Below are 21,533 nucleotides of genomic sequence, written 5' to 3' on the forward strand. Positions count from 1 at the left end.
ATTCATTGCATTTCACTTCACTTGTGTGGTATTGTGGATGAGGTGATACGAAAGTGGGGCACATGCCAATTTTGGGTTATTTAATTAGTCATTATAAACATTATGGTTTTTGAAGCCAGTGCAATTTAATCAGGTATGCAAATGCATGGCCTATATTGAAAACATAATTATGCAGAAGAGAGTAGATGGCAGGTCTATGACACAAGTTGCATCACTTAAGAAATGATGCAACAATGCCACCTACTGAGAATGAGCTGCATGTAATCAGTTAAGAGTGTGAGACATATCAATGCATTCTGGGCCTTATTTCTTAAAGCAGGTATTGGGATTTTGTCTTTTGTAGTTTGTTGCAACACCATCTCAATTTTTATTCCTAAGAAAATGCAGCTAAATTCCTATAATTGTTACATTATATATAATTCAGATTTTTCTAGGTCATCCATGTAGATGGATTGCCTTGTTATTAGATAAAAAAGAAAAATATTATCTTATATGACCAGATATCATGTTTTATTTTTTTCTCCAACTTCAGAAATGACATAACCACTTCAAACTCTGAAATGTGCTTAACATTTATTAAATCTTGAAAAAAAGAGAGAGAGAGAAAATACTTTATATGCAAAAATGGTATATACACATTGCTTTTAACCAGAAAGGCACCAAAGACACATAAGCAGTTACTTGGATAAGTAATGCTGCTAGCTGGCTTCATGACAACATAAAAAAGACATTGTATGACAAATTAAAGTGTGAAAAAGCAACATTATCGGCCATAAAATTAGCTTTCAGTTTTCTCTCTAAAAAGTACGATTTTTTTTATTTTTTATTTGAATGGTTAAAATCGCTAATAAGACAATAGTGGTGTTGCAATAGCTAAAAATATATATTACTTATTACATAAATACAATAGTCTTAATGAAATACATTTTATTTACTCCCTTTTGTGGCTACAAACTGTCCACTATGTGTGCAAGCAAAAAAGAAGAACATGAAAACATCCTTAATACAAAGTACAACTTCTTTCAAACATGAACGTTTGCGCATCTGCAATAAATTATTTTTCTCTATAATTTCAGGATGTAACCATGAGAAAAGAATAGGTCCTGCATATCCTTATTACTGCTAAAGGTCTGAAATTAACTTAAGTGAGAATGATATGACTGTGATTGTCTGAACATTAAAGTGTTTGTATGGTTGTTTGAATCTGCTATGATGGGAGAGCCGTTCTCAACTTCTGGTGCTACACACAGCTAAAAACTAAAAGTAAGTATTCTCCCACAAATGAAATTCACCACCCGGTGACACTCAAGCACTATCGAGGGTAGAGAGTGACATGCTTGAAGCAAATAAAAACTCGCAGTGGAGCAGACTGCAATGAGCCATAGGAGGTCAGGTTTTTAACTGAAAAGGTAAACAGGAGAAGTAACTTCCTCCTAAATATTAATGGTGTTAACACCCAGTGTAAAGATGGCAGCAGCACTCCTCCTCCTTCCTCTCACACTCAGAAACTAATGCCTCACTAGTCTGTGGAATGAGACAAGCACTTGTACTATTAATGGTGCCTGAAAATGACTTTTAAAAAACAACAACAACAAAAATGACAACTGTATATTGTGATGCAAGACTAGAAAATAAAATGTCTTAGTGGTTCAGGTGGCTTAGGTAACTGGGATGGGGAAAAAATGTCATTGAAGCCATGATGAGCACACTGGTAGCACCATTCTTCTTCTTCTTCTTATATGGTGCACCTCTTTCAGTCAAAACACGTCATCTGCATATTTCTGGTAGTCTTGTCCATTAGTGCTGTCTTCTTTATGATCAGTCCAATAGGAAGAATTGCATACAGTTTTTTTTTTTTTTTAAATGTTAAGTGTTTCACTTATTTAGAGTGATGGTAACATAAGATGTAGGTATGTAGCCTTCATCTCCATTGTTCCTACGGACACGGGTCCAACCATCCCCTTTGTCCTCCTCTACCACAGCCAGCACCTCCCCTTCCTGCATAGCGATGGTCCCTTCACTGGCACCTGAAAAAGAAAAACAGGCTAGAGATAATTTCATATACCGATGTGCTGACACAAACCTTGCTCAGTCAAATCAGAGGGGAAAAAAATGGATTCATAATTTTATGACTGACTTCTTATTTTGTGGTATAATTATGCTACAACCTACAGGTAGAATTTCAAAAGCCAAGCCAGCACTATAATTTTACTGTCATATAACATTCTGTAGCCATAATGAAAACTTAGAATAAAATTGTCATTGTACATGTACAACAAAATTGTGGGTGTGCCACACCAACTGTGCTGGAATGAAATATAAACAGTAGACAGCAGGAATAAATAGCAAACAGGAGAAATATATTCGAAAAAAATAAGAGAAATGCACACATTGGAAAACAAAATAGTTGCAAAGTGCTTGGAAGTAGTGCAAAGAAAAGACTAAAAACCAGAGTGATGGGGGTTACTCTGACCATGGCTGAGATTGGTGAGGTGGGTGGGCAGGGGTGGGGGCAATATTGTTTATTGACAGTCTGAATGGCCCAGGGGAAGAAGCCGTTCGCGCCTCAGGTCAATCAGGTGTGGGACCTGATTGACCTGAGGCGCTGACCAGAGGGCAGTAGGGTGCAAAGGGTCACCTGTGATGACAAAGGTTTTTCTGAGATAGACGGATCTGGCGATGGCCTCCAGTGTTGGCAGAGGGCAGTCAATTATTTTTTTGGGCCAGTGTTAATTATCCTCGGTGCAGCCTTCCTGTTCTCAGTAGTGGCCCCTGCGTACCAAACACCCAGGCAGTAGGAGAGCATGCTCTCCACTGAGGAGCGGTAGAAGGCCAGTACCAGCTTCTGGTCCAGGTTATTCTTTCTCAGGACATGGAGGAAGTGCAACTACTGTCGGGCCTTCTTTACCAGGCCGTTGGTGTTGTGGGTCCAGGTGAGATCAGCGGAGATGTGGGTGACCAGAAACCTGAAGGTGGAGTCCAATTCCACCCGTTCTCTATTTATAAAGAGAGGGAAGTGGACCTGTCTGTGTCTCATTATAAGTTCTTTTGTATTGAGGACGTTCAGCTTCAGGTTATTTTCCAGTGTTGACTGACTATGGGTGGGTAGGGTGGGCAGATCAGCTGACAGCTCACCTGATACCCTTCACACATGCAGTTAGATTTACAAAAAAAAAAGAAAAAAAAAAGAACGAACAAAAAACACTTTGCAAACCACGTCCACCTCATATTCTTCTTTCATGTCGTTTCTGACTTAATCGGTGTCATGTCTGCTGTCATTAAGGCTCGCTTTCTTCACTAAGCGAGCCTTTCTGCTGTTCTTGTTGCCTCCAATTTTCCATATATGAACATGGAAGTCTGGAGACATCTCAGAACAGGGCACAAATATTACAACCAAATTCTAAAAATAAAAAAATAAAAACTTAGGATGCTGTGTTAAATGTAAAAACAAACAGAATGCAAGGTTTTGAAAATCTCACAGATCCATATTTTATTCACAAGACAGAGGGAGCAAAAAAGGGTGTAAAGTCATATTTAAAAAGAACATTTGGTAACTGATTAGGTTATTTGGCAAAAGGTCACTAACATGATTGAGTATTTAAAAAAAAAAAAAAGACATCCTTGCGAGATGATGCAAGACAATTTTAAAGGACATCTACTACAACGGCGTAACTTTGTAGTAGAAGAGTCTGGATGTTCAACTGTGATGCCTACAGTCGGAAAAATATGACCAAGACAACCCGGGATTATTGAACAGCAGACAATAACAGGAGACAAAAGTCCAGCAACTACACTCTCGAGTTCCCCGATTCTTACAGACACTGTTGTTAAAAGAAGATGTGACGCTACACAGTGCTAAACTTAGCTCGGCTCCAACGTTTAGGTGCCATCAAATTCAAAATAACTTTTTAAAATGATAATTTTCTCAGTTTAAACATATTATATGCTTTCTCTATTCTGTTGTGAATAAAATATGGGTTTATGAGATTTGCAAACCACTGCATTTTGTTTTATTTGCGTTTTACAAAACATCCCAACATTTATTGAAAATGGGTTGTAAAGTACACCTCGCAGGAGAATAAAAATCTTAGACTGTAGTGGTTCTTACTAAACAGTGAGAAATAATATTTCCATAACTCAGCTTTTTAGGAATGCAACTCTTGTAATCACACATCCTAGCATACAGCATCGACTCACTATGCCTCATTTTGAACAACAACAATCAGTCAATGAGTCCATTAGTTAAAAAAATAAATAAATAATAATGAGTGTATTACATACCAGGGAAGTTGTACATGGCTGTGCATTTCCCGATAGGAGCAGCTAGGTCTTCATCCTCAAAGTCATCATCAAACTCAGCATAAATGGCTTGGGAAGGATCAGGAGTGCTTTCATCGGAGTAAGCTCCATCAGGGCTGGAAAGAAAATAGACAGGCTTCCTGTACAGAGTAGACAACAAGCCTGTGTTTTAAAGTAATGTCTACAAGCAAAATGTAATCCTACCTGTGTACATCATTAGCTCCATTATTGTTAAATGAGTGGGCTTTATAGCGCAGCGTGTCTCCTCGACCTCCAGCTTCAGCAAGCCATGTCTACTCAAGAGAACGGTCCCCCCAAAAAAAGCAGAAATTTCCATCAATCCATTATTCTGCCATTTGTGTGACTACATGCTTTAAAAACTTTTAATTGGTTAGAAGAAAAGGCTGGAAACCTATTGACCTAATAGTTTATTAGAAATAACATATATGGGTCACATCATTTGACAGCAGCAGAGAGCTAGATTACCTCATATTTGCTCTGCTCTCCTCTGAGCCGCTCTATATTCTGGGATGTCTGGTTGATTTGGGATGCCAGGCTGGCGGGGTCTCCCATTTGAGGATTTTTCTCATAAACATCTTTCATCTTTCCCAGCGCTTCACTGAAAAGAGAGAAAAAAAAAAGAGAGCGATAGACAGAGAGAGGGGAACAAAGGAAGAAGAGGGAAAGTGACTTTCAGTAGAAATCAGTTCCCTGCAGACCTCAGGAGTGGATAAACACACAGAGACACGGCACAGTTGTGTACTCTGCATGGATATTATATCCACTTTCCCAGTGGAGAAGTTCTAACAGAGATGGTTATTAATACACAGAAGGATCCGCACATGTCTGTCTAATAGACACACACCTCTGATCAACTTCCTTTTGCAACTCTTTGCAGATTTCATCCAGTTTCTGTTGTAACCTTTTTCTGCGCTGCTCCGGAGGGAGGTGGGCAAAGTCCTCTGTCACTGTAGGCTGCAAGAGGGTACAGGAAGGGGGGGGGGGGGGGGGGGGGGGGGTGTTAGCACTGAATGTCTTCTTACACTTTCATAATGACAGTTACCGTGGTGTGAGAACTGGACAACTGCAGAGGAAGCCTGTGGTTTGTGTTCAGCTCAGGAGATGTCAAACTAAAAACCATTTCAGCTCTTTGAGTTTCATGTTTGTTTGGTTTTGAACTGGCATAAAGCCAATGAAGTACAGAACATCAGTGAGCTGAACACAAAACCATCACCCATGGACCAATAACCGCATTCCAATAACTTCGTACAGTCCCATCTCTTATCATCTTCACATTAAAAAAAATAGTCTTGATTTACATGTGTGACACAGAAAAGTGCACGATTGGGGCCATTTGGAAAACAGGGTTACTGATTGCTCAGTGTTTCTATGTGCCACCAAGCATTCCTCCCTTCCTCCACCACCAGGTGGCCACCTCTTCAATACAGGCTTAAGAGGACAAGTCCTAGACCACATTACCTTATGCAGGATGCGGCATATTGAGGCCGTTTAGGGCAAAAACCAGCAGAAACTCATGAAGTTCCTGCTGGAAACTTCATAACTTTCTGCTGGTTGAGAAGGGAAACTACAGAGAATTTACAATGAATGTGAAGGGAAATTACAATGAAATGAGCCATTGTAAAGAAAAGGTGGCTACTTTTTACGAGTCAAACACCTCCACACCCCAGCTTTGTTTCCTGTATTACCATTATCCTCTCTGGAGTAAACTTCTGAGGGGGAAAAAAGAAAGAGCATGTGTACATAAAAATGGTGAAATAACCTTAAAGTGGGTTTCTTGCTTTTCACTTTTTACCTTGAAATGAATTTTAATTACATTTTTATATACATAAACATTAAAAATCAGACTAAGTTTAATACAGCATGTTCATGTCCTAAAAATATAAATCAAATTATTCATTACAGGAATTCAGTGACTCTTGCAGAGGCATGAACACAGGATGATGTGTAAGCCCTTATGAGTGAACGTCTCCTGGCACCCGAACCGTCTTCTGTGGTGACTCACCGATCTCCTGAGTGTCCGGAAGGAAGAGATTCTGGGTTTGACTGTCTTATTGATCTCCTTCAAACAGTACGACAGGGGGTCCCGGCCAAACTTGGGGGAAGGGGGTCCGTTAGGTGAAGGGGCAGGGGGAGTGGAGAAAGGAGCGAGCACTGGAGAGGACAGCTGGTGTGGGAAATGAGCAAAGTACCAGCACCCAAGATAAGATAAGGTATACAGACATAGATTGGTGTATTGGGGAAGGAGGAGGGAAGAATAATTGAAAAGAAGAAGGGGAAGACAAGAACAACAAGATGACAAGGGAAAGAAAAAGACACCGTCAACACCTTAAAGCACACCACAAAGCAAGGAAGACAACACTGAAGCCAACCCAGCACATGAGCCCAATAAGCATGAAAGCAAAAAACACTCTCATAAACACAAACATCAAGTAATAATTACAAAAAAATAAATAAATCCCAAAACACTAAGATTACACAGCAAAACAACCAACCACAGCTCCCACATTGGTGCCACAGCAACCCTGCAGCCAAGTTCAAGCCCAGCTGATGGGCAGCCTGAGCTCCAGTGAGGAACTGGCTGAAGAAAGCCTGCGAGGTTAAATTACTTTGCATTTTTTACAGCTTTAATTGTTTATTAGTAATAGCAGTAATATAATCATTCATAATAACAACATATTTACTACCCAGTTTCAATGCTAACAATAACAAGACCGAGGTTTCTAACTATGGACTGGATATGATCTCTCTCAATACACCCAATAGGCTATGGTTACTGGCTTGCTGAGTATCTATAGACAGTGGTCAATGTGTTTTTCCAATTTGGCTGTAATTCAGTTACACTGAAAATAGAATTTCGTCTCATCACAAAATAACTAAGAAAAATGTTTGATTCGCAACTAAATATGTTTAAAGTTTAACCAGCACTATTAGAAGTCTGACCTATATAGACAGAAAATATCAACTCACATACCAGAACAGTAGCTATAAATAGCCTGCTTAATTACCGCAGTGGGATTCTGCACATAGATTTTTTTTGGGGGGGGGGGGGCGCCTAATGAGTGCCCTCTGTGACCTATTAGAAAGAGGTTAAACTGCAAACATGTCTGGGTGAACTAGACGCTGAGGTGTACATAAATGTAGTAAGGTGGGTGGGGGTCTATTAGCTAAATTACACAGGAGGCTGATGGCTTCTAGTCTCCAATAATGAACGTCTAAGAGAACCACACACAGTTTCTTGTGTAAATACGGTGAGCTAGAAGTACATTGTTATTATATGAACATCTACTGAGTAGGTGCCGCTTTTCTTCAGGGTTACGGGGGCCTAAATACAGGAGAGGAGTTAAGAACGGGAATGTTTAGGAGCTAGACATAAACCAAGAGCTCACTCAAGCCGATATATTCAGCCTCCTATTCACACGGCCGAGTCCTAATTGGGAGAGCATGACTGATGATACAGAGCACTGTGCCACACACATACACAGAGCGGGAAAAGTGCACAGCCAGTAAGACATGCAGAGAGTAGAGGGGTGCTGAACAAGCAAACACTGCAGGGAAGAAAGAAGGGATCATTTAGAGCTAGGACTGGAGGTGGGGGACCATTAGCTTGTTAGTGGTCAGCCACTCATATCGCCGGCTTAATTTTGGACCACAGCAAAAGTGCTCCATTGAGATAAGATTTACAATGTAGCGCAGCTCTCTTGCTCCAAACACAAAGTCATACGCAAGAACATAAATGTCAATGAAAACATTCAGGTCATAAACGTGCGACTGTAACTGGTCGGGGTTTTTTTTTTACCTACAAAATGTGGTATCATTCTGAAGTTGGCACAAAGATTTTATTGTGATGCAACACATAATGGCAGGTTCTGCACAGTATAATAGAAGCAGTGTGTTTGTGGATGCCTATAGAGAAAAATTCAATGTTGTTTGGGTCCCGTGCTGATGAAAGCACAAGCACAGCAGAATGCTGCCTGCTAGTTGACCTATTGGAAACCAGGGATAGGGAGGGTGTGCGTGGACGAGGTTTATACGCTGACAGCCAGTCATAGAGTCATGCAAAAGACCTTTTCCAGAAGTGTTGGGGTGTGTGAGAGTTCCCATATAACTCAGTGGCAGAGGGTCATGCAATATTATTCTGAGCATTAAAGGTAAGAAGGGTGTGTATGTGTGTGTTGCAAGTGTGTGCAGCTGCAACCACAGGTCCACCAGGGGTGCTCTCTGTAGGGGATTTCCTGGCTCTGCCATGCAAGGAGTCACACACTAATCTGCCTGATTGCCAACCTGAAGACTCACTGATTCATTGAAAAATTTCAAAAAGTACAATAAAGGACATCTGTGTGAGTGTGAGTCCATGTCATTAGGCTAAATTAGCCTAATGTTGCACTCTATAGTAAAATCTCCTACCTTACTTCGCTTGCTGAAAAGCCAAAAGTTATTGGTCTTCTTCTTCCATGGGTCAACGGAGACTTTAGGTGTACCGAGGCTACTGTCCGAAGAGGCTCGATTGATCCCCTGACTGTAGTCCTCAAACTCCAAATCTCCCGGACGCTCAAAGCCCGACTTATTCTGCTCTATTACAATCATGGAGTCCTGCATTAAATGCAATTATGGATAAGAGCAATTAAGAGCTATCGTCAAGCAGATTTAAGGCTAAAACGAATTAGCTGTACAAAGCCATGCTTCACATTAATATCCGTTCTTTTCTCCTTTTTTTTTTTTTTCCCGAGATCCACTCACATTCTTCTCATTAACATTAGTTCCGGCTTTAGTAATGCCTTCCAGGCACTTGCCAATGATGGGCATCACATGCTTCTCTGTGTCTGAGAACAAGACGTAGCCTTGTGCCAACTTCTGTATTCGCCTCTCATCCAAATCCTGCAATTTCTAGTGAATACAAATTAACAGTTATTTACAAACAATGCCATTATTAGAGATAAAACAAAGCACAATAGATAGCAGCTAAAAATGTGTATTTTAAAAAGGAAAGATCAGGTTTATACTAAAATATTGAAATCATATACATATTTATCTGAAACAAAATAAACAAGCTGTAGCTGTTTATGATTTTCAAATAGCTTTAAAGCATAACTTTGACATACATCATTTTTTAAATTTCTGATTCATTCATAATAACTAATACGCGTTACCAGTAGAATTTCTACTAAAACCGAAAATAATGATGGTGGTAGGTGGTCATTTTGCAATAGATAATTGACTTACATTGAAAATGAGAGGCATGTCACTAAAATAGAATTGGTTCTGTTCTTTGTTGTATTTCTGGAGCTGAGCAGCATAGTCGTTCTTACACTCGTCTGCTACGTGTGCTCTCATGTGAGCTTGCTGTTTGGCCTGAAATCATGCACAAATAAAAACAGGTTAACAAAGCGCATCTAGTATTACTTTGGACGATGTCAAATAGGATATGGATATTCAACATGTTTCCTGTTTACTTTTTCAACATCAGCTTTTGTGGCATTGATGTCTTGATCTGTCTTTTCTGCATACTGTGCTGCACGCTCTGCTTCTCTCCACTCTCTCTCAAAGCGCTTCTTACTCTGGTGTGGATGGAGGAAAGAAACAGAAAGAAAAGCAAGAACATTACATTCAGTTCATTTAGTAAAGAATTAACTCTTAAGAGGTTACACAACTTTAAGCAAAGGACATGGCAGGTTTGACGGAAAACAGGTCTTGTAGTGCGAGGCGGTATTACCAAAAAATTGTATCTCTGTAATACTTAAGATTCTGGCCCTCTGACCTACTTTAACACATTACTTCAATTTTATTTTGTATTACACAAGTGCGCCTTTATATTGGTTTACAGCTACAAGTAAAATGTAAATAAGGTACACACATTTAACTGCTCTTTAACACAATTATCAGTTGGTCACATGGCAGCAATTCAGTGCATTCAGGCATGATCGTGATGGCCTGGTGAAGGTCAAAGCACAATGGGGAAGAGAGGTGATTTAAGTGACTTTGAACGTGGCGTGGTTGTTGGTGCCAAATAGACTGGTTTGAGTATTTCAGAAAATGCTGATCTACTGGGGTTTTCCCCTCACACAAGTATCTCTGGTGTTTACAAAGAAAGATCCAAAAAAAGAAAGAAAAAGAGAAAAATAGCCAGTGAGCAGTAGTTCCCTGGGCCAAAATGCCTTGTTGATGCCAGAGGTCAGAGTAGAATGGCCAGACTGCTTCGGGTTGATAGGCAGGCAAGTAACTGAAATGATCACCAAAGCACAGAGAAAAGCTTCCCGGAATGCACAGCATGTCAAAGCTTGGAGCTGACGGAGTACAGAAATAGAAAACCACACCGGTTATCACTCTTGTCAGCTACAAACAGGAAACTGAGACTGCTATTCAGCACCCTTAGTACCAACTGAGTACAATTAGCACTATGGCACCATTCAAACACCACAGCCTACCTGAGTATTGTAACTGACCACAGTGTGCCCATGTCGAGATGGCTGCTTCTAGTAGGGTGACTCGCTATCTCACAAAGCCTCAATTATCTCAATCACAGACACCAGGATGTCAATCCAACGGAGCATTTTGGGATGTGGTGAAATGGGAGATTTGTATTATGATTGCGCAGCTGACAAATCAACTATGTGATGCTATCATGTCAATAAGGACCATAATTTCTTAAGAATGTCTCCAGCTCCTTGTTTAATCTATTCCCAAAAGACTTCTGAGGGGAAGTCTGTTCCGAGGGGAAAGATTAATCCAAACTAGAAAAGGGGAACTAATAAAGTGGTCAGTGAGTGTATCACGAAAAAGAAATAAAACACAAAAAACCAAAAACAAAACAATGAATTCATCTGCAATAAAGATCTGTTTGGTACAGGAAGTCCTCAACAGGCTGCTTGGTAACCTTTCGCAATATGCCACCATATTTTTTATTTTTATTTTTTTAATTCTTTCTTAAAGTCAACAAATGGTTTATTAGGATTTAAAATGCTTACGTCTGCATACTGGAGTAAAAGGCAACTGGATGGTGCCCCAACACCGGTAGTTGTAGCCACTTTGTGTGTGCTAGGCCTCACATGCATTAATTCAAGTCACTGAACTGGACCTCGCTGCCCTGAATGTGCTGCTGGTAGTTTTGGACCATTCAGTGTTGGTTTACATGGGTTCCCTCTCAATGCCAGCACAGCTTGTCCAGTGACCAATGTAATAATAGTACACAGTTTCTTGAAATGCCACAGTAGCGTGTTTTTACTTTTCACCTTTATAGTGGTACTTGAAAAAAATATGCTTTAATTTATGATGTCAGTGCTGCATACCAGTTTGTCCAGTATGCAGCACAGCAGTGGAGATTCAAAAGGAGGCTTGCTTTCCACTCTGTTCATCTGATTTTACTATAGACAAATGTAGTCACCTGACTGAGCACACAGAATCTAGAACCATTCACTTTATCTTTCATTTTTTGCACTCAAGTCAAACATTCCAGTTTTGGTTATAGAGAAATCTTTTTTTTTCTTTTTTTTTTTGGTGGTACTTTAAATGTTAACATGCATTGTAGAAATGACTTGTGTGCTGTGTTCATCAACCTTTAAATTCTAAGAGTAAACTTACACTGTCAAGCTGCTTGTAGGTGCTCTCCAAACTCTGCTGGGCCTTCTTGGCATCCATCAGATACTGCAGACATCCATAAAAATAGAGTGAGAGGAGGGTCAGATGACAAAAAGAGAGACAGCCATGTGCAGGGGCAGACAAAATAAACAATGACTGCCTAAAGCCACACAGCACAACAGACAAGAAAACAAATACCAGTGTGTCTGTTTGAGACATCACGTCTTCAGTAGAAGCCTGTACATGGCTGCTCTGTTCTATCAGGAAAAAGCCAAAGCATTCCTCAGAGAAATGGCACACCACCACTCAGACCATGCCTCCCTCAGGAGACTCTAAGTGAGGCTTCTTTCCTGCCACAGCAGTAAGATCTCTGCATCTCCACTCCTCCTTATCACTGTTTGTTGTATATTCTAAAGAAAAACCCCATTTGGCACGTTGTCAGAATGTTGACGACTATGGTGTAATAGGCACATACACAGTGAGTTCTAGGTGTTTTCATTTACGTCATTTACATAACGGGGGCTTCCAGTGTCACACAGTATGACTCAAACCAGGAAGTAAACAACAAAACTGTTAAAACAGCATGGAAGTGAAACAAAAGTGGCCTAGTACAAGACAGTTAACCATCTGCAGGTAAAGAGTGGTATGAATGGGACTGTGGGAAACGAGACCAACTAAAATGAAAACATCACAGATTCTCTTTGTTGCCACAGATTAGAACTTTAAAGACTCTAACCCTCATCCATTTCATATCGAGCTCACCGTCTTTCGTTCCTGCTTAAGATCTTGCAGGTACTTGGTAAGATCGATGCAAATGTTCATCATCAAGTTCTCTGCAATTAGCTCTCTCTGCCCCGCATAATCGTTCATCTCTGTCAGGATGTCCAAAAATGCCTGGTAGCTGGACAACCTATTATTTAAAGAGGTGGAGAAAGGAAAGGGTGGAGAAAGAATGACACTGTGATGAGGCAGCTGATAAGATGACAAACAGACAGGTTAAAAGAGAAGTTTGCAGTGGACCACGGCACGATAAGAAGTTTATAGCTTCCTTATTCCTGCTTCCTTCTAAAGGCATTTAAATGGCAACGAAAACAGCAATGCACTACTGCGTGGATAACAACACCAACTAACTGCTTGGATAACAGGGGGAAATGAAGGGAAAACCTTTAGTTTCAGATAGCAAATGAACTTAGGGGCTGCACCAAAGTCCAGGATTATTTTTAACTATAGATAATGCAAAGATATCCTAGTAGATACCACAAATAAAAACATATAAATATAAATAAGGGAGCTCTTCTATAAGAACAATCCTGCAACATAACCAACAACAACTCACCTGCATTCAGGCTCATCTTTGCTGCTTCGTTTTTGGTTATACTTCTTTGAAAGGTTCCTGTGAACAGTGACAGATCATTAACAATCTGAAATGGGGAAAGGGCTGAAACGGCAGATGGCAATAGAAGACAACTCGCTGACTTAAAATGTTCTTATGTAACCATTTGATTTGTTTCCACACCATAGGATCAACAACAGCAGTCCACTATGAACATATTTAAATAGCTGTTCTTCCTCCTTTCACTCTCCTTCTGACCACTTCCTGTCTATCATGCGCCAGTCTGCTCCCGCTTCCTCTCCTTTCCAGCAAAGCTCAGCACTACAACAGATGGGGGCCTACAAACTGGGAAACAACCGGGAGAGGAAGGACTATGTAAGAAAGGCCACAGGAGAGAGAGAGGAGAAAGATACAGGGACAACAAGCTACAGCTGGAGAATCGAGCTAGTGTTTCACACACAAGTTAGATTCAGTCCCGCAGTGGTCATAAGACCAACAAGCATTTCATAAACAGCCTTTTAACAGGCACCCATGCAAACACAAAAGGACACATATGCTGCAAGCTGCTTTGAGCAACACACTTGTACACAATTCTTTGTGGCAGTTGGGCAACAACAACGTGAAAAACAGAGGAGGAGAGAGAAAAAACAAAAACAGGCCTACCTCAGTTGTTTGGCATAGTTTTGCTCAATCTCTGTCCTCTCCTTCGCAAATTTCACATACTTCTCTACCAGCTCCAGGCCAGACTGTGTGTGCTTTTCAATGATGTCATATTGGTCCTGGTGGAAGGAGCACAACACAAATAAGGAAAAGACAAAACACAGTGAAATACCAAACATGTGTTGAATTCTAGGTAATGACCGGGATGTTGCACTGGTGGACTTTGAGGTCACCAAATTACATCTTAAGCAGGGGGGAATAAAACAAAAACACATCAAGGTTTGTTCTCGCATGCTAGGTCCCAAGAATGCTCGCCACATGTGCACAAGATATTGGCAACCGTTTCTTAACTTCCGCTAGGCTTTAAATCATGGGGGACCTGCGTTTTTCTTACGAGGGGGAGAGAACTGTCAGAAGGACACAGAGGTCATGCTTCTCAGGCATTAAAGAAGGAGGTGCTTTTCTCTTCCTTATGTGGTCAGACTGTGTGGAGTGAATAGCAACGTGACGCCCGATTCCTTAGAAAAAATTTTTTTCATGCCAGTTCCATTTACAGCCGAATTTGCTGACTTCTCCTCATCATTATGCAGTATGACTGAGGCATATATGGTTTCTGTTCCTCTTTCACTGCTTTCTTTAAAACACCTTCAAGCTCTGACAAGCCTACTAAGAGTGAGAAACAATGCTGAAGACTTGAAGCGGAGGCATGTTGAAAGGGGATTCCTGACGTGTTGAGCCACGTTATTCTACACCCTTCCCGCTCTTCAGGTGAAACAAAAGAGTTAAAGTCCACATAAATGAGATGGCATTTAACCTAACTACAGTACACAGTTCAAAGTTAAGAGTAAGGCCTGCAATCCAGCGCTACAATAATGCCTAGCCAGTAGGCACTTTGGGGGGTTTTAATTAAGGGTCAATAATTGTGTAACTGTAGTAGAGAAAAGGAGTGAAGTAGGCAGGATTAGTGTATTGCTGAAAATGTTTCCCACTTAAAGGTAAGCGATGACAATTTCTGCATGATTTAAAATGAAAGATTATTGATGTGGAGTAGAGTGCAGTAATAATAATTCTTTTACTATATGAATACATTTGGATTTGCAGCATATTATGATTTACCACACAGTTTTTGGATAACAGTAAACTAGCCTCACATGATTCCTGGATCACAAAGTTAGCGCATGTGACAATTTCTCCTAAATTACTCGTACCAGCCACTTAAAACCAAATCGCCCTAAATGAGTGATTCCTCCATCAGGCCCCAGTTAGATTCATAACTGGAGATGTGTCAAAGTGCAAACCAAATACCAGGAATACACCAATTACAAAATTCAACTCATGTTTAAAATAGCATTTTTCTTTTTAGTTTTTGCTGACATTTCCTCCCCATTTTGGGAACTGAAGTAAAATAGACCTCATTACACCATCTCTGAACATTTACCAAGCACCAAGTTTTTATGACACAAGAGATAAAAGTCAGCCACTGCCACTTATAAATGTCACGCCCAAGACACTTATTTGGTAAATATATTAGCTCACGTCTATCAAAATCTGTTTACACGTGAAGTAACCAAGAAGCTAGAGGCAACAGGAATAATAACACAACTGAAAGCCATATTATTCAGTCGGGAACTTGTAGGAATAACTACATGTGTACGAACTAAAAAGCACAGTAAGTTATGAGCTTACAATACCTGTTAGCACCCATTCAACTTAGTCCTGAGGCCTGACCTAATGCTGTTTTCAAACTCATAAGCTTGATTTAGTCTTCTGCAGGAAGCATCCTAACTTACGATGTAACTGGAAACCCCTCTTATCCACAACATTCCACGCCACTCAAGTCACTGCAGGCTGTGTCAACCCGACGTGCAATGACATTTCTCAAGAGGTGCAAATCAGGTTACGGCATAGGGTTAAAAGGGGTTTCCAGTTACGATGTAGACTTCCCACTGAAGCATAAATCAGGCATTGGTAGCCCCCAAGAGAGATGATCAGAGGCTTTAAATAATGTCCAAGACTGGACAACAGCTGGTTAGTCAAAATGCATTAATGCAGTCCCTTCGACTTGTAGGCAGGTTACTTCCGACATATTACAATTACAAATTAATCACTCTGATTGGTTTATTTTTTAGATTGTTAGTTTCACCACTAAGACAGATGTACTCATCATATTATGAAGACTTGGAAAGTTGTAGTCTGCCTCTGTAGTCTGGAACAGGTCATTTGAATAGATAAGCCCTTTATTTGCATATTCAGTTTGTGGACTGCCGACCAGCCTGTGGCACAGTGTGCAAAAAGCTTACTGCTTACTGTGGAGATTTAAGGGGAGGTTAGAAACTACAAGCTGTGCTAGGTGTAACCTCTTTGTGTGGGTTTGTCCTTAATCCAGTATTTATGGTCAAATTTCAAAATACTATACTTGAAGTATTCCTGTCAATACTGAGTACCATTCCAACATCCAGACACTTCCATTGAAAATACAACTGCAGATACTTATTAATGTTGGAAAATATTATCGATCCAGGAAATGTCACCATTTCTATATCAAGATAAAGCAATGCAGAGCAAAAGGTTTAAAGGTCTGACAATCCTTTAATGGTTATTTAATAGTTGAGGTATACCAGGTATATTTTAATAAGGTGAATGGATATTTATCTGGTAAAGCTGTATGATCTCAGTTATGTCGTCTGGATGTTGGATGTTCAAGTGTGATGCTAAAAATAATTGTGATTAAGCCCTTTTTTTGGTCAACATTTTTCACACTGATGAAGAAAACCCTTTAGTGAACTGGCTGTTTTATAGATCCAACAGGAAAATTGAACTTATATCAGAAATCTGTTTCAATTAAAAATAAATAAATAAATAAAAAAAAAGATGTTTGGCTTATTTGTTATCAATAAGAGTATACCGGTATTACCAGAAAGTCTTCACATACACACTACCCCATCTGTCCCGCAATATCACCCCTAAAAAAAAAGCATCTACATCTGTTTAAGCAATTATGAATAAATGACATGACCGAAGAAGAGTGGGAGGGGTTTCCACGCTAAAAAAATAAAAATAAAAAAAAAATAAAAAAATGGATGTGAGAAATCTCAGTGCCAACTCCATCAGGCACACTCTAAAACACAACGTTAGGAATAATTTCAAATAAATGATTGAAACCATTTCTGGGTAAATATTCAGTTTCTATAAGTTCCAAAAATTACATTCTGTTTTTTCTTTAACATTTTAAACCACTTTTTCTGGAAATGAGGTTGGATAACAGAGCTCATAGAGCTCATCTAAAGAGTTCTTCAAACTTTTCACCTGAGGAAAGTGAATCAGAAAACATTTTTTAACTTTTTAATGGGTGTTGGTAACATAAAATTCAAAAGTTCAGTGTTGAAATAATCCAAATGTTTCAACCTTTGCTCTGTGGTCTTTGGACTATTAACACAAAAATACAAATATTTAAATTGTGACCTCCTTTTAGTCAACATTCTACACAACAACCCATCTCCCCTGTGATGGACTGGTAACCTATCCAGTGTATACTCCATCTACTGCCTTGGGCTCCAGCACCTCCTGCAACCTTGAACCAGCAAGTGGCTAAGAAGATGGATGGACAGAGAGTATGCCAGATTTCTTGTAAGCAGTTTCGTAAAATACTGAAAAAGTCACATTTGGTTATCTATAAACCTCAAGATAACAACTTAAATCTGAACAAGAACGCCCCACTTAAAAAGCAAAACCATTAAAACTATCTTAAAATAAATCAAAACAACTTGAAAAGATATAATCAGTGTCTTCTCAAACACCATTCAAAGCCACAGTCAAAGTTATGTATACAAGTCCCCGCAGAGTTTGTACTGAACTGATTTTCATAAGACTAAAACAACTTTAAAATGAGCATGTTTTTGTTTTAAAAGCAAATGTTATGTTGGTGGCTTGCACAACTGCTTTTTATTTGTTCTTTTAACTTGCCTTTACCTATAGTTATTTTTTATGGAGTAATCGCTCCTTTCCTCAGGAATACTTTGAGCCATGACTAGAATCTTTATCCTCCTCTTATTTCATCGTTTTGAAGGATAGTCTAAATATTCTAGTTCTGCCCTGGTAATTATACAACTTCCAAATATAGAGAGCCATAACCTATTTTGTACTGCACAGATTTATGTATGTGGGGTGCGTTAAAAGTATGACAGTTTACTTTGTTCTTCAACTCCCAGGTCTCATCTAAACCTCTGTCCTCAAAATAATGTCAAAAGAGAACTGGCATCAAGTAAAAGCCACACAATTTCTAAAGGAGGCACCCTGAAAGTCACCAACTTACAATGCTTGGCTGGATATTTCAGCCTTGAGTCACCCTGTCATCTTCAAAATGAGGGGCCAGGCCTGGCCAGACCAGCCTTACTGCAGTTCTGAGGAGTGCCCTGGTAACACTCACTATCACAGTTAATGCCCAGACAATGATCTTGTACTCTGACTAGTGCCTTAAAATAGCCATTGGATTAACGACAATCAGGGGACAGATGTCATAGAGCTGATTTGGCCCGAGGAACTAGCCAAACATTAAAAAAGCCAATTATGCCTGCAGGGCTTTGTCCAAGCAGGCAGGTGAAGACATAGCCTACAATGAGATTTTTTAATGAAATCTATATTGACTGAAAGCAGAACAGTTCGCTTTCCTGTGAGAGATTTCCTAAAAACTAGTGAAACAACTATATGCACTAAAACAGGAAAGCCTTACAAAGAGACAAAGCCTCTGATTAATCCTGGGGTACCACATTTCTCTGAGTCAATCAAAGTAGGGCAAAACTAATTAGGCTGTGTTGCACCAGCACATAGGATGGAAAAGGGACTGGGGAAGAGGCCTAGGGGGAGATTGTAATGAGGTCACAACCTCACTATGCTCATCTTTGCAGTGCTCCATTTTACATATTCAGGTTTGTTGAAAATGTGCATGAGCAACAACAGGCTTTGTCTGGATTCTGGATAATGTCATTGCCTTTACAGCTGCATCCAGGAAGTGGCTTACAGCTGGCTACCTAGCAGTCTGTAAAACACAATTCATACAAATCTAGTATTTTACCAAATCATCGCAGCACATGGGAATAAAAATCTCTCTCAATATGCACTCTTTGTTGAATAAAAAAAGAATCATGGCACTGAGATGGACACATTAAGGGATTTACTCATGAAACTTGTTCGCAAGGCAAATCACAGCATCTGATTTCATCTCTATGGAAGCAAGGTGTGCCAGACTGTACACAATGAACCATCCCACGGGGCACAACCCACCTCTGCACTGTTTAAAGGCCTTTCTAGATGTGAAATAGTGTTTTTAGGCTGATATCAGACAACTTTTAAGAGTCATCTGGGTTATAAATAGTCACTTGATCCAATTAATTAATTAATACTTAGATTTGGAGGAAAGAGAGGGACTAAATGATAAAACAAAAGGTGTAAAAATTTATATAATATGCAAAACGTGGATCCTTCATTTTCCAAAAGTGCTTGTATGGTTTTGTATGTAAACTTAATCCTTTTTTACGTACTAAAAGTTGAAGAAATGGCTGGAAACATGTTAGTATAATCCTGAATGCACAGCTGTGCACACAGGCGAGTTACTCCGCTTCTGGATACATGTAGGCTTCCTCGCCGGAGGTCGTGTAGCGTTTTTCACTTTCTCATCCCGCAATGCTTAAAAAACTGCACTGCAAACCTGACACCCAGACAACCTATTAAAATATCAAAGGAGACAGAAGCGAGGCAGATGATAGACTCACCCAAAGCTCTGTGCCCCAATCCATGTTCAGCTTGTTGGCCAAGCTGTCTGACTACCCCGAATACAAAGAACTTCTCCAAAGTTATCCCAACAGCTCGGAGGACGGCCCTGGCAAGTATAATCCCAACGTGATAGATCGGTCGTAAACACTACCTTCTCCGGCTTATTCTCTCTTCAGCACACACAATACATCAACATTATGATCCTGCAATTAATTAGGTGTGCCAGTCGTTAGTCTGATTCTTCTAAATATTTTACATAGCGAGGGAAACAGGGACAAACTAGCTTTCGTATCCGCGTCACTCCCAAATCCTAAGCCTTAAAGGGGCAGTAGCCTGAAGCACACACGCTACCAGCCAGGAGACTGTGCTGCATCCTGACAGTCCGCACTGGTTAAAATTACTTCTGTTCAAGACGCGTTCTTATCTAAGACGGTTATTGTAAAAAAAAAAAAAAGTCCTCTATAGGCTACAAGCTCCGGGAATTCTGTGCTTCCCTGATAGAGAGCGTCCCCCGGACTTTCCCACATGAATCATAGCATTATGTTCATCATCGATCAACAAGCAACAGGCTGACTGGTTCTGGCAGTGAGTGCTTCACCGTCTGATTCAAATCATTAATGACTCACAATTAAGTTTTCATGCAAGAAAATAGGCTACTCTGTTTAATTTGCTTATGTGCAGTGACGCCTAATAAGGTCTACAATGAACACATCCACTACTTCCAGACTGAAAAACAGCCAGACTGTAATGGGGGAACGAAAGACGGAAACTATAAATGTAAGAAGATTTAAATTCAATCTTTTGAGAGATATGAAGCTACGAATACTTCATACAAAGGGAAATTGAAAATGTTTTTTTTTTTCATAGGAAAGAACAAATAATTAGGTTACCCGTGCAGTTAAGTTTTCACTTCAGTTTTCAGAATCCTGTAAAAACCCCTAGCACTTAACACTGGTTGATGACATAAGGACATCTATGTCATTTGGAATTTTGTATCTCTCTATCTTTTGTCTTCTGAGAGTTGTGAAAAGGGACCAGGAGGATGAGAAACGATGAAACAAGCAACACCCAACAGACTGGAAAGTGTGTGTGTGTGGGGGGGGTTACCTGTTTAGTTTTACCTGTGAGATAAGCAAAACAAAACATAACATTTCTTCTCACCTCTTGACCTTTTCTTTATTCATTTCCCATATCTGTTCTGCACAGTCAGCAACCATATCTTTTATCACAAGTGTGGCAAATCTTGTCTTTCTTCCAACTTTATTCTCTCCAACACAAATGTAAACACCAGCACTGGTAGACGTGGCTCTAGTGATAGTGACAGACTTCTGGCGCCTCTTAGTGGTCTCATTTCACAGCCGCTGTGAGCTGTGTAGATCAAGCTGATGTTTGGGGGAGGGAGGGTTACTAGAGCTTCAAAAAGAATCACAGCGACTGACGATGGATCTTCAAATCTCACAACAATTTCAGAAAGCGACAGTGATACAAGGCAATCTTCTACAAGTAGACTTATGAAGTTAGAGCTTTTCTTTTCTTCTCTTTTCTAAATTAAGGAATAAGTCAACAGTATCCACTCAACAGCTACCCTGAGGTACCCCTGAGCAAGGTGCTGTTCCCAGGCGCCCAATGGCTGCCCACTGCTTTACATAGTGAATGGATTAAATGCAAAGAGGAATTTCCCCACGGGGATCAATAAAATCTACATTATTATTATTATTAAAGGATGCATTAGCAAATTAACTGTAAGATAAACAGTGATTTAAATGACAAGGTGCAGGTTGTATTGCTGCAATAGAATGATCCTAAGATTGTTTGTGTTCTCCCCGTCGCATTTCCAGTTATAGACAAGAGGAGGGTTTCCCTTGGTTTCACAGCTCAG

General features: G+C 39.9%; 1 protein-coding gene across 1 annotated transcript; it reads right to left on the reverse strand.

Moving 5' to 3' along the window:
* Positions 1–1,007: 1,007 nt before the first annotated feature.
* trip10a (thyroid hormone receptor interactor 10a) lies at positions 1,008–19,945 on the reverse strand. The gene is made up of 15 exons (XM_085352621.1): positions 19,654–19,945; positions 13,889–14,004; positions 13,229–13,285; positions 12,655–12,802; positions 11,896–11,958; positions 9,771–9,875; positions 9,541–9,669; positions 9,058–9,204; positions 8,725–8,910; positions 6,323–6,484; positions 5,165–5,274; positions 4,786–4,918; positions 4,504–4,592; positions 4,282–4,415; positions 1,008–2,027 (listed from the first exon to the last, which is right to left on the reverse strand). Exons 1-15 carry the CDS (start codon positions 19,675–19,677, stop codon positions 1,876–1,878), a joined length of 1,755 nt encoding a protein of 584 aa, XP_085208747.1. The 5' UTR covers positions 19,678–19,945; the 3' UTR covers positions 1,008–1,875.
* Positions 19,946–21,533: the final 1,588 nt, after the last annotated feature.

This window comes from Diplotaxodon limnothrissa, linkage group LG4 (genome assembly GCF_057381915.1).
Source record: "Diplotaxodon limnothrissa isolate DT_005_m linkage group LG4, D_limnothrissa_male_GT1.1, whole genome shotgun sequence".
Taxonomy (NCBI): Eukaryota; Metazoa; Chordata; class Actinopteri; order Cichliformes; family Cichlidae; genus Diplotaxodon; species Diplotaxodon limnothrissa.

Excerpts from the sequence above, each read along its gene's own strand:
- trip10a (XM_085352621.1), bottom strand. The coding sequence starts at position 19,677 with ATGGATTGGGGCACAGAGCTTTGG. Across the intron at positions 8,911-9,057 it reads CTAATGTTAATGAGAAGAAT|GACTCCATGATTGTAATAGA; the intron begins GTGAGTGGATCT and ends CATTTAATGCAG. Across the intron at positions 2,028-4,281 it reads AGCCATGTACAACTTCCCTG|GTGCCAGTGAAGGGACCATC; the intron begins GTATGTAATACA and ends TTTCTTTTTCAG.